The sequence below is a fragment of the Engraulis encrasicolus genome, chromosome 8 (genome assembly GCF_034702125.1).
Source record: "Engraulis encrasicolus isolate BLACKSEA-1 chromosome 8, IST_EnEncr_1.0, whole genome shotgun sequence".
NCBI lineage: Eukaryota > Metazoa > Chordata > Actinopteri > Clupeiformes > Engraulidae > Engraulis > Engraulis encrasicolus.
This window is the reverse complement of record NC_085864.1, coordinates 31566283-31578782: the sequence shown is the minus strand read 5'-3', so window position 1 is coordinate 31578782 and position 12500 is coordinate 31566283. Positions and strand designations below refer to the sequence as shown.

At 43.2% G+C, this 12500-nt stretch overlaps 1 protein-coding gene across 1 annotated transcript in view; it reads right to left on the bottom strand.

Annotated features, from left to right (window-relative positions):
• Positions 1-12500, bottom strand: part of dync2h1 (dynein cytoplasmic 2 heavy chain 1) — a 346171-nt gene that overhangs the window by 184297 nt on the left and 149374 nt on the right. The window contains exons 68-70 of the mRNA XM_063205480.1: positions 6191-6354; positions 3103-3222; positions 1571-1705 (exon numbers count right to left, since the gene is read on the bottom strand). Coding sequence (XP_063061550.1) covers positions 1571-1705; positions 3103-3222; positions 6191-6354 — 419 coding nt within the window. The remainder of the gene's footprint in view (positions 1-1570; positions 1706-3102; positions 3223-6190; positions 6355-12500) is intronic.

Genomic DNA, 12500 nt, shown 5'->3' with positions numbered 1-12500 from the left:
AGAGAAAGGAAAGGGGAAGAGGAACGGTGAGGTGTGTGTGTGTGTGCGTGCGTGCACGTGTGAGTGAGTGAGTGAGTGAGTGAGTGAGTGAGTGAGTGAGTGAGTGAGTGAGTGAGTGAGTGAGAGAGAGAGAGAGAGAGAGAGAGAGAGAAAGTGACAATGGCAATGATGGGAGAGAGGAAGCGTCTGAGAAAGAGAAAGAGAAATTAAATAGACAGGGAAAGAAGGAGTAAGTAAACGAGAGACAAAGACAAGAAAAAAGAAAAAGGGGAGAAAGTGAAACAGAGAGATGGAGTGAGAGCATGGGACAGAGACAGATTAAGTAACTGTTATTTTCTCTCACACTCTTTCTTACCTCATGTCTCTCTCTCATAGACAGAGAGAGAGAGAGAGAGAGAGAGAGAGAGAGAGAAAGAAAGAAAGAAAGAAAGAAAGAAAGAAAGAAAGAAAGAAAGAAAGAAAGAAAGAAAGAAAGAAAGAAAGAAAGAAAGAAAGAAAGAAAGAAAGAAAGAGAAAGAGCGAGCGCAAAAGAGAGAGAGAACACAGAAGAGGGATAGAGCGAGAGCATAGGCGGAGAGCATGATTCATGAGTTCATATTCATCAGGCGAGTCTCTCTATCGTAGTCCAACACCACAGCTGAGATAAGTCAACACAGTGACAGATAAGCGGCAGAAAAAGAAGGAAGAGGGTGGGAGAACTCAGTTGGCATGAAAGAGAGCGATGTAGTTAAAAGGAACTTCGACGGAACTTCAAATATAATCTTAAACACTCCATTACCCATGGGCCTTTGGGGCTTGGCGTAGGAACAGATAATGAAGAGGCACTAGTAGAAATTGAAAAGTAAAATCTTTTGGTCTGTGGAAGTGAATCGTATTTAAAACTCATGCGTCAGTTTAAAAAAAAAAAAGAAAAAGCCTTAGTCATGGGAAATTAGCCGTAGTGGTCATATCAGCAAAAATGCACTTCAAGGGAACGGGGCAGTGGGCTCCTCAGCTTGGAAGCCAAACTGTGAAGTTCCATCTGTCGCTTGCTCTCTCTCTCTCTCTCTCTCTCACTCTCTCTCTCTCTCTCTCTCTCTCTCTCTCTCTCTCTCTCTCTCTCTCTCTCTTTAAAACACTCATTTATGCACACCATTTATTTCTGTTCCCTGACCAATTGCTACTCATCCATTCTGTGCTCTCTCTATTCTCTCTCCATTTGCTTACTCCTCCTATCCAGTGTCTTTCAACCATTGTGCCGATTGACTGTTCATTGTTAATTTAGGAAATAAAATTCTGTTTTAAGTTGACATTTTCAAGTGGTGCTGTGCCTTGGAATTTTGCCATTGAAAAAGATTTACCTTGGCTCAAAAAAGGTTGAAACCCGCTGCTCTAAACCCACCTCTCATTTCCCACAAATCATGTTTATGTATCTGACTCTAAACTACAGGGTATTCACTTGATTTTGCAAAATGATAAAGTTCATTCCCATACCCTGGACCATCCATCTATTTCCATCCATGTGACCGTGTCTACCTCCAACCTCCACCAAACCCCACTCCCACACCCAGCAGCAGCACCCGTAGCCCACCTGGTCCAGAGAAGCCTGCAGCCGGTGGGACTCGCTCAGGGACTCCTGGATCAGGGCACTGCTGGCCTTGGTCTGGTTCAGAGACTCAATCAGGTCCTTGTTCTCCAGGATGTTCCCCTGAGCTGTAGCCAACGTCTAAGAAAGAGAAATGAGAGAGAGAGAGAGAGAGAGACAGAGAGAGAGAGAGAGAGAGAGAGAGAGAGAGAGAGAGAGAGAGAGAGGAGAGAGAGAGAGAGAGAGAGAGGAGAGAGAGAGAGAGAGAGAGAGAGAGAGAGAGAGAGAGAGAGAGAGAGAGAGAGAGAGTTTAAGTGGGAGTATACATTATCATCTGGAATTAGGTAAGCGTAACCTCACTCTGACTAAATTACATTTCAGCAAGTGGCTTCGCAAAATCACATGCCAGAACCAGTTATACAGCACAGTTCATTCCCTCAAACCACAAGGGTTTTTGGTTTGGAGGATCATTAGTGTGTGAGGATGAATCTAATAACAGACAAGAATCTGTCGTCCTTGACGGTACAAGACTTGAGAGTATTGGCGCAGCTGTCAATCGGTGGGCAGCGGGGAATACTCTCCACACCAGCTGCATTCCACTTTCAATCCTTCAGTGATATTTATTACAACACCAACACGTGTTGTCAGGATGCCTGTGCTGTGATGCGGATATTTCACTGTCTCAACAACAACAGCAAAGCCCATCCTTAATCCTGCCTACTGGGCTTAGTAACCATGATAATGAACCAGCCTTTGAGGAATGGAGTGGACCGTTGAACCCACCATATGGATAACATTCATCTATTGATGATAAGACTAATAATAAGCTACTTAAGTGTCTGCATAAAATGGGCTGGCAAGATTCTATATAATTGTTTGATGTACTACTATAGGTAATTCAGGTAAAGTCTTAGGTGTGATGAAATGGGCAGCCGTGGGCTGGTGGTTAAGGAGATGGACCTTTGATTAGAGGGATGTAGATTTGAATCCCACCCTTACCTCTCGCTAGCTCACTCCATGACTGAGGTGACCCTTGAGCAAGGCACCTAACCCACACTGCTCCAGGGACGGTAACCAGTACGCTGTACTTAAAATTACTAAGTGGCTTTAGATAAAATAGTCTGCTAAGTGTCATCAAAACAATATAATTTTAAAAATTCTTCTGGGGTGGCTGACCGTGTTGTTTAACCACCCTGTACTTAAAATGACTGTAAGTCACTTTACGTAGATAAAAGCGTCAGCTAAATAAAATGACATGTGAACATTCAAAACAATATGATTAAACATTCTCTTCTGAGGTTGCTGACTGTGTCTGAGTTTGTTTAGCAATTGTAAAAATAGAAAAACATGCACATCCGTCTCCAAAAGATCGGGTGCAGGGCTCGCAAAATCACATGAAAAATGAAAGTAAAGTGTGCGACACCAAGCTCCCATTTCACTTATTTTAATGTAACGTTTCGGGCAGCAGGGCAGCAGCAGCTTGGTGTTGCAGACTTTACTTTCAGTTTTCATCAGTTTGTCTAGCCACCATCCGGTACCTCCAGCAGGGACTCCTCCAGCTGGGCCAGCTGGATCTTCATGTCCTCCTCCTGCTGCAGCAGCCGCGTCTTCTGGGTCTCCAGCTCCGGCTTCTCCTGCTGGATGGTGAGGGCCAGCAGCTGCGGAGAAGAGGGACACACGTCAGAGGAACAAATACAGAGTCAATGAGACCAACAAATACTGTATGTGACAATTTATTAATTACTCTATGAGGAGAAAACAGGTAGAGGTAGAGAGAAGGGACACATAAGGCTCTTTTCCACTGCTGGTTTTCTGGTAGGTCTACCAGCTGTGTCGTGCCCAATCGAAAAGCAAACAGTGGCAGCCAAGTCGCGTTATGTTGAGCTGTAGGTCTATCAGAAAACCGACAGTGGAAAAAAGCCTATAGTATCAGAGGAACCAATGACAACACAGAGAATATGTGATATTAGATCAGTAACAAGCAGATAACAGGTAGCTCATGTAATAAGTTGAGAACATGAAGATGAAGATTAGAGATTGCTCTAATCACGGAAATGTAAAAAATTGAAACTTGAAACAAGCTGACCTCTTTGACTTTATCACAAAAATATCAAATCAACATTATTAAAAAAAAAATAATAAAAAAAAAAATGCCAGCCTTACTAAATGCCACAAATTCGTACAAAAACAGACGTTATGAAGAAAGGAGTCATTAGGGTTGTTTTCCTCCGTGCTTCTTGTTTTTCCCTGTCCTTATTTATGTATTTATTAATGCTTTCAGAGCTGTTTGGTTCATCAGAGAGCAAGTGAAACTTCAAAAAGCAAAAGAGGCAAACACAGGCTTCAGCTACCAAGGTCGTTAATGAAAGAAAAAAAAAAGAAAAGAAGAAATGAATTGAAGAAAAGAACAAAAGAAAACTCGGCCGTGCGCCACCGACACAACAAAAACAAGAAAGCAGGCTTTTGAAGAACACATAAAGCGGAGGAAATTTTGTTTAGGGGCAGTCTGAAGGAGGAAAAAAAATAATAATAAGGAACAAACATCAAGAAGGAGAAAAAGGAAATGTTCCCCCCGCAATCATAAGCATGCTTTCTCTTCATAACCAATGCGTGCTGCAGGTAAATTGCTTAGAAGGCAGAGAAGGAAAGGAAGGAAGAAAGACAGAAAGACAGAAAAAAGGAAAGGAAAGAAAGAAAGAAAGAAAGAAAGAAAGAAAGAAAGAAAGAAAGAAAGAAAGAAAGAAAGAAAGAAAGAAAGAAAGAAAGAAAGAAAGAAAGAAAGAAAGAAAGGGAATGAAGAAAGTGAAGGTAGAGTAAACTGGAGATGAAGAAAAATAGGTGAGAGAGCATGGGTTGGTAAAGTAAAAAAAAGTAAAATAAAAAAAATAAAAAAATAAAAAGGGTTGACAGAGACTCAGGTTTAGGCAGATATGTGGGGGATGAAGGGAGGGTTGACACACAAATAGAGCAAGACAGAATAAAAAGAAGCGTGCCTACAATTTTCAATTACAATTTCACTTAGATGCCCAGTCCCCTGTTAACATCAAATACATACATTATGTTTTCAATGCACGTTTGCCTACTGATGAAATGCTATGATGAAGGCATATTCTATATTAAAATGATAATATGGTTGTCTGTAAAAATTGTGAAAAGCGCCAAGTCAAAATTGCCCCTGATACGGCAGCATTTTTGTGTCATAGAGATTGAGACTGCATATGGACCACACTGAAGCACTGCGTGTGTACGGTCATTGTTCTATGCGTGTGGCTGAGCCAGAGGCAGAGGCACAGTGCGGTTATGGATCACCATGTTATTTCTCCATAATTGCTGTATTACACACTAATGCAGAAGCAAATGTGCTTAAATGGCTGCCTTACTGGCTTCCATCAGTAATACATTTCATTTCAATTATTTAGCCAGCTTTGCCCATTTGTGGTCTACAGAGGGTCCTTTATTAGCCATGAGGGCTACATACAGCAAGTTAAGGAAATTAAGCATGATGGGGGCCAATGGTTTTGCGACTTCCGGGGGCAAAAATTAAGAGGTAGTTAGTGAGCCGAGCAAAAAAAAAAAAAGGAAACTAATTCTAGGCCTTAGTAAATCATCCAAACGTTTGAAAGTTATTATGATGGACTATATACTGCCAAAATGTTAAATGTACCAGCTGTTGTCCCAAAACTGATTTCCGGCACCATGCCTGTGATATTTCAGCACTGTGTGCTGTGCTGGATGTCAATCTTCGGTTAAGAAAATGAAACGCTGCCAGACATTTTAATCCAACCAGCGCAAACATCAGCTCATCACACTGGGCACTCAAGAAGGGACACAGCTACTCAGCGATGCCAGCTGTGGGTTTTTTTTTTGGAGGGGGGGCTTTTTGCCTTTATTTTGAGACAGGACAGTGAAGACATAACAGGAAGCGAGTGGGTAGAGAGAGACAGAAAAGGGACAGCAAAGGACTCGATTTCAGGCCGGAAATCGAACCCGGGTCAGCCGCATAACAGACGAGTGTCCTACCGTTAGCGCCATGTCAGCTGTGATTGAAGGAATACGTGACAGGGTTTTCAATTTATGAACTGAAACCTATGGCTTCTTGAAGCGGCCCACAGCAGCTACGTATCATACAATGCCCATGCTACTAACATCTGAGGGACAAGCCCTGATGGTCCTGAGGGGCCGATGCTGTTGGGTGTCTCTTGTCATTTCTTAGAGCCCAGCCCACAATTTAGGGGCCCTTCATACATACCCGGGTATTTTGATAAACAAAGACCTTTCCTTTCGTGTGTGCCTTTCATTTAGACACAAACAGAGGTTTTTCCTCTAAAAAACAAACCTTCAAAAACTCTTTGAGACTTGAATGGCATTCTCCTTACTGCACACAGGCTTTAAGTATTTATGACAGCTCTCGGCAGCATACTGTATTTATGCGCATTTGCCGATGTGTGAACAAATACATTTGGGTAAGAATAGAACAGAAAAATGTTTGTTGGTCAAAATACCCAGGTATGTAGTATAAACGCCGCCTTAGAGCAAAATGCCCAGGCCTTATTTGTTGTCCCAGTCCAGCCCTGCAGTGCCAGGGGCATTATGTACAGTACTAGTGATTGGAGCCGTGATGCTTACCTGTCCACGGAGGCCGGCCCTGGTGGTGGTGAAGTTGACTTCAGTGACGATAGAGGCAGCGTCAGGTGGGATGAAGGGGCTGGGGTTACGGGTGGCCAGGAAGAGCCGGAAGTCCTCATTGTAGTCAATCACCTTCTCACCAATCTGGACCACGTAGCGGGGACCTAAAGGGTTAATAAAGGTTGGGGCATGAGAGCGTAAGAGCGTGTTGCAGGTTAACCACCACTGTTGATTAGCAGGTAAATGTAAAGGCACACTGTGAAATATGTTCAGTAGTTTGCAGAATTCATACATGTATTGTCCATTCAGAAATGCTACCTTTTTTTACAACCATATAAAATTCTAAAATACTGGCATTCATTATGACAGGGAAAATTAAAATCACAGTTTTCATTAATGCAAAGGAGAATATAGAAATATTTTTTAGCTGCTAAACTTACTATGCTTTGGCCATATTAGTAAATATTCAAGAAAATTTGGCAGTAGGCAGAAATGTTTCAATGAACAGCACAGTTGCTGTTGCAATAGATACTCTGGCCACCGTCCTACTCAGTGCACCTTTAAGTTTCAATGTACCATTTTAACCAAGATCCATAGGTCTACGTTGTGTCCAAACACTCCAGAACACAAACCAGTTTTTTATTTTCTAAAGACATTCATTGATGACGTCACGTTGTAGCCGTGAAGGTAGCCTGAGCAGCATCTCTATGATCTTGATTGTACTGTAGAGGAGACGACCATTAGGAAATGGCACCTTGGCATTTTGACTTTGAAACAGGCCTAACCGTCTGTCACCCCAATTGTGTGGCCCGGTCAGACAGGTCAGGTTTTCAAGATGGATGCCATTTGTGTCTGTGGCGGCTGGCGGGCCAGTAAATGGTTCGGTTGCCAGGGCAATAAAATGTGGAATTATTTTAATGGAGGCAGGGGGAGGCAATGAAGATTGAGCTGTTGTTGCAGCTCTGCAGTGCAGGCAGTGTGCACCGCAGGAAATGCTCATCTGTTTCTCTTTTCCCCACGGAGGGAGAATGACACGGAGGGATGAAAAGAGAGTGAGGGAGAGAGAGAAAGAGAAAGAGTGAGAGACAGAGAGAGAGACACAGAGAGCGACAGGGAAAGAGAGAGAACCTGTGCACAGTGTGTGTGCGTGCAGACAGAGGCAGGAATTAGAAGGAAGAACAAATGAGAATGGGCAAGGGGTGTGTGTGCGTGAGAAGGAGAGATAAATAGAACGAACAAAACGAAAGAAGCAAGAGCATGAAAGAAGGGCAGAGAGAGAGAGAGAGAGAGAGAGAGAGAGAGAGAGAGAGAGAGAGAGAGAGAGAGAGAGAGAGAGAGAGAGAGAGAGAGAGAGAGAGAGAGAGAGAGAGAGAGAGAGAGAGAGAGAGAGAGAGAGAGAGCGCACCGGGCCCTGGCCTCGCTAGGGAGATGTGTTTGTCCACATTGCCGTCTCCCCCATGACCACAGAACAGTCATCCAGGAGCCCCAACACTGCCCTCGGCTGCAGCAGCCAACCACCTTGGGGAAATGGCACAGTGCGTGCACACACACATGCCACACACACATGCACGCACATACAGTGGCAAACACATGCTCACACGCGCACGCACGTACACACACAAATCAACACACTGAGGACCAAAGCCCTCAAGCCCATGTAGCCATCTGATCCCACTACTCTCACCTCCATCGTGAAGTGATGTATAAAGCAATGTTTTCTCTTTTTATTCTGTCACAAAACCATCAACGTCCCTCCACCCACTCTCTCATTTGTTTCTTTTTCTGCCCTTTCTTCACCTTTCCCCCTTTCTCCATTACTGTACTGTAATGCATCAGAGTTCTCCTTTTCCACCAAGAAATTGTTCTTTCTCCATATCTTTCTCTCTACAATGTACTGTAACACATTGGGGTTCTCGTGTGTAGTGCCACAAAAGAAACCGTTCATTCTCTGCATGCCCTCAGGGTGACAGAGTAGTGAGCCCCCAGAGTGCAGTTACGTAGTATGTGCAGGGGAAGGTCCCCAACCCTGATGACTGCTAGCAATGCTATATCCCCATTCTCGGCTAATGCAGCTGGACACGCGACACAAATGGGGCTGTCGTGCTGCTGACAATGTTTTTGCAAAATGGCTAGCTATTACTGCCGTGATATGTGAGGCAGCACTTTGGGAGTCGGAGGGGAAGGGAAGGAGGGAAGGAGAGGGAAGGAGGGATTGGACATTTGGGGAATAAGGATGAAAAAGTGCTGTAGCCTGTAGTTATTGTTGCCATGCTTTTCTGTGGGTGTTGTTGTTGTTATGCTTCTGTTATGAAGGATAGCAAACAACTCCACTGTCAAGTCTTTAGATCTAAATGTTTCTTTTTTTTAAAAGGGGGTTATTATTCAAATCACACTTGACTATAATTTTTTTCATTTTTTAAATCTGCCGTGGGGTGGCCTCTTGTTTCAAGAACCAAAGCCACAGACGGATGCAATGTTATTACGTCTTGCTTATTTCAAACACATAAAGTCTGACAAAGTGCCTACCAGTGCCTTCTTTTCACCACATCTTTTTGCCACATGCATAATGCAAGAGCTGTAAGTATAAAATCAGCTCAGTGCTTTTGTTTCCAGTACATGATGTGAGTGGTGCTGCTTAGAAATCCATCACGTTTAAAATAAGCTCTCAATAACAAATTGTAATGGTCGTTCTGCATTGGCAATGCACTGGCAATTAGGAGAGTCAGTAACATTGACATTATTGAGAGGAAATGTACAGTATTTGCATCTGGTAGTGAAAATACAGAGCAATGTGTGGGAGACGTGGTACACACTTTGAGCTAGGCTGTAATTACTGTGCCTCTTAACACTCAATTAACATGTCTGCCAGATGTTAAAAGATTTAAGATGTTTAGAGAAACAATACACAATTTTCAGTGGGGTTTTTTTCTCAGCTGAGCCTCTCTGGATTCTCCAAGGAATACTGTACTAGGCCTAAAAAAGACTCTCCTAAAAAGGGTTCTTTCCAAAATGCATGCTGCCCATTCACAAATGAATAGTCACCTTTTCATGAATACTCCCCACCACCATTAAATAGTGTTTATTATGACTGGGAAAATTGCATTTTTCATACATGAAAAGGTGTATCTTCTCCATGTCTGCCATGTTGAATTTCCAGAAATACACACTTTTAGCTGCAAAACTAATTGTACTTTGGTCATACTAATACATATTAGTTTAGTATTTGGTAAATATTCATGAAAAGATCAAATTCGGCAGTAGGCAGCACAGTTTCAATGAGCAACACAGCTGCAATACCTTCTCTGGCGACCATCCTATACAGTGCATCTTTAAACTCAAGAGTATGCTCACCAGGTCATGACACTAGTCATGTTCATCATGAAAATGTATAAATCTGAAGGTGCATTGATGTTCATCCAGATATTGAACATGTGGTGATCTTTCCAAAGAAGTGTTCAAAAGTGTCACTTGATGATGACTCCATTAAGTTTGGACGATAATTAAAATAAACAAGTCCGACAGGCGGACAACAGATGCGTCCGTCTATGCCCGTTCTGAACCTTTTTTGCCCAAACGCCCCCTTGGCCTCCTCATAACCTGTCAAGGCAATTTATCAATAAGCCTACCATGTACTGTATAAGCCTGGATTTGAAAAAGTACCATAGGATTTCAACAGTGTTGGGCAATTTACTGAAAAACTGTAATGCATTGCTGATTACATGTTACTGTCTTTTCAAAATAATCCCTTACACTACATTTAGCAATGTGGGGACCTAAGGCGAATTTAGCTTAGGGGGGCCATCGGTCCATCCCATATCACATTTTTTTTAACATAAAATCTCTATTTTTGTTAGGCTATTTTTTTTTTTAAAATCACTTTTTTTTTTCTTTTTTTTTTTTTAATTACAAACATAAAAAAACAGGCAAACATTACAACCCTTTCTGGACAGATTTCAATGAATAGGCTATTTGCAATTTTGCATAGGCCTACATTAAATAAACTAAAATGTGAAATTCTCTTTTCACTTTAATATGAGAGCAGTGATGTCCCCCCCTCACTGAAGTGTTATTTCATGTGTGAGCATGATGCTGTCACCTATTTGAAGTGACGTTGATGTTGGATTTCATGGAATACTTTTAAATGCCGCTTTGGGAAGAAAACAGAGTAGGTTGGAGGTGAACTGTATTTCTGTCAAAACAGTGGTTTGCAGGCGTTTGCGTTTTCACGTGGATATTGTCTTCGTGGACCGTAACAGACAAACCGTAAGTTCCATAAACTAATCAATGAGACATTGGCTACGTGTACATGATGTTTTTAAGTCCGATTTAATAAATGCGATTTAAATAGATCGGATTAAGAGTTATTTTGCGATGTGTATACATGGCACTTTCACTTAAATGCGATTAAACGTCTGGGGAAAATAAAGCATTGCGATTGGACTGAGGACGCACGTGCTGAGCGAGCCAAATAAGGCACGGGGGCGTGGTTCAATGCCACCGAGATGCAGGTCATCTTCCCCACAAAAATCGTTGCCTCAGGCGGACTGAAATCACAACATTTCCCCCTTTCTCCCTGGATCATTTACAATGCTACATTAGCTACCCTGTTAGCATAGAAAAACGAGTGGTCAAATGGTAATGTGGAGTAACTTTGTTGTGCTTCATTACTTCGTGGGGCACTTTTACATCAATATATGGAAGCCACAACATTTATAGTCGCTTAGGGACTTTAAATTAAGCAAAACTTTCATGTGAAAATCCACAGGAAGTGCCGCCATGTTTTTCTCACTGGCAAAGAGCACGGTTGGTTTGCACGCATGAGCTCCAGGCCAAAACTGAGCGACTGCCACCTTGTGGACACAAGAGGGAATCACAGGAGGGAATCACAATTCAGAAACGCATCACGGGAGGGAAACACATCACGGGAGGGCGGACGGACGGACGGACGGAGGGACGGACGGACGGACGGACGGACGGACACCAAAGCCTCTTATAGAGACGTGGGACGCATCTAAAAATGCTGCATGCAAATGATTTAGAGGCAGACAGACCCTAGTGTATATCTGTGATTGTGAGCTGAGAAATAACATATTATAATGCCAGAAAAAGCATAAAACCTCGACTTTCATCAAGGATCCTGGCAGATAGACAACACCTCCATCCCACCGTGCAGCCGTCAAATTAACACTGAATATTCAAACAGCTATCAGTGTGAATCCTGGGCATAAAACCACACAAATCCTCACACATTTTGCTTCCAAGCTTGTTAAAACACACACACACACACACACACACACACACACACACACACACACACACACACACACACACACACACACACACACACACACACACACACACACACACACACACACACACACACACACACACACACACACACACACAACTGGCATTTGAATATCTGACGGCCTTGTAGAAACCGTATAAATCTCGGGTTGCTGTGTTCAAAAGCTATTCGCAGCGTTTTTCAGTAGAACGAACAGAAAACCGCTTGGCATTTCAGCTGGGCTGCCATCCTGGGTGGGCCCTCCATCTGCCTGCAGAACACACACACACACACAAACGCACGCACACGCACTGACTCCTCCCCACACCATGCGTCTGCAATGCAGCACAGCAAAGGCACTCCCCCTCCCCTCCCCTCCCCTCTCCTCTCTTCTCTCCTGCTTCCATCTCCCCTCCCTCTTTCTCTCCTCTTGCCAATCAAAGCTCTTCCCATGTTTCCATCTCTCTTCCATACACTGCCCCCCCCCCTCTCTATCTATCTCGCTACTGTCCTTCCTTGTTCAATCGCTTCCTTTTCTCTCGGTTTTACCATCATTCCCCTCTGCCTCTTCCCACAGTTCATTATCAGTCGCTCTGTCCTCCATTCCTTCACCCCTCTTCCCATACTCCTCGTTGATCAAGCACCAAACACATTTCTTACACTTCTCTGGTCAATCCTCTTTTCCCGCTTTTATATACTTGCTCGATTCACTATCTTTTAATATATTATTCTAAAAGCGTTCCACGCTCTCTCGCGGCCACTTCATCCTGAATGAAAATACACTCCGCAAACACACACACGCATGCACACACACACACACACACACACGCACAAACACACACACACACACACACACACACACACACACACACACACACACACACACACACACACACACACACACACACACACACACACACACACACAGACAAACACACACACGCACGCACCAGCCTTCTGTCTTTATGTTCCGTGCTTGAGCATACTGTCTATCTTCCTCTTCCCCCAATGAACATACACTCC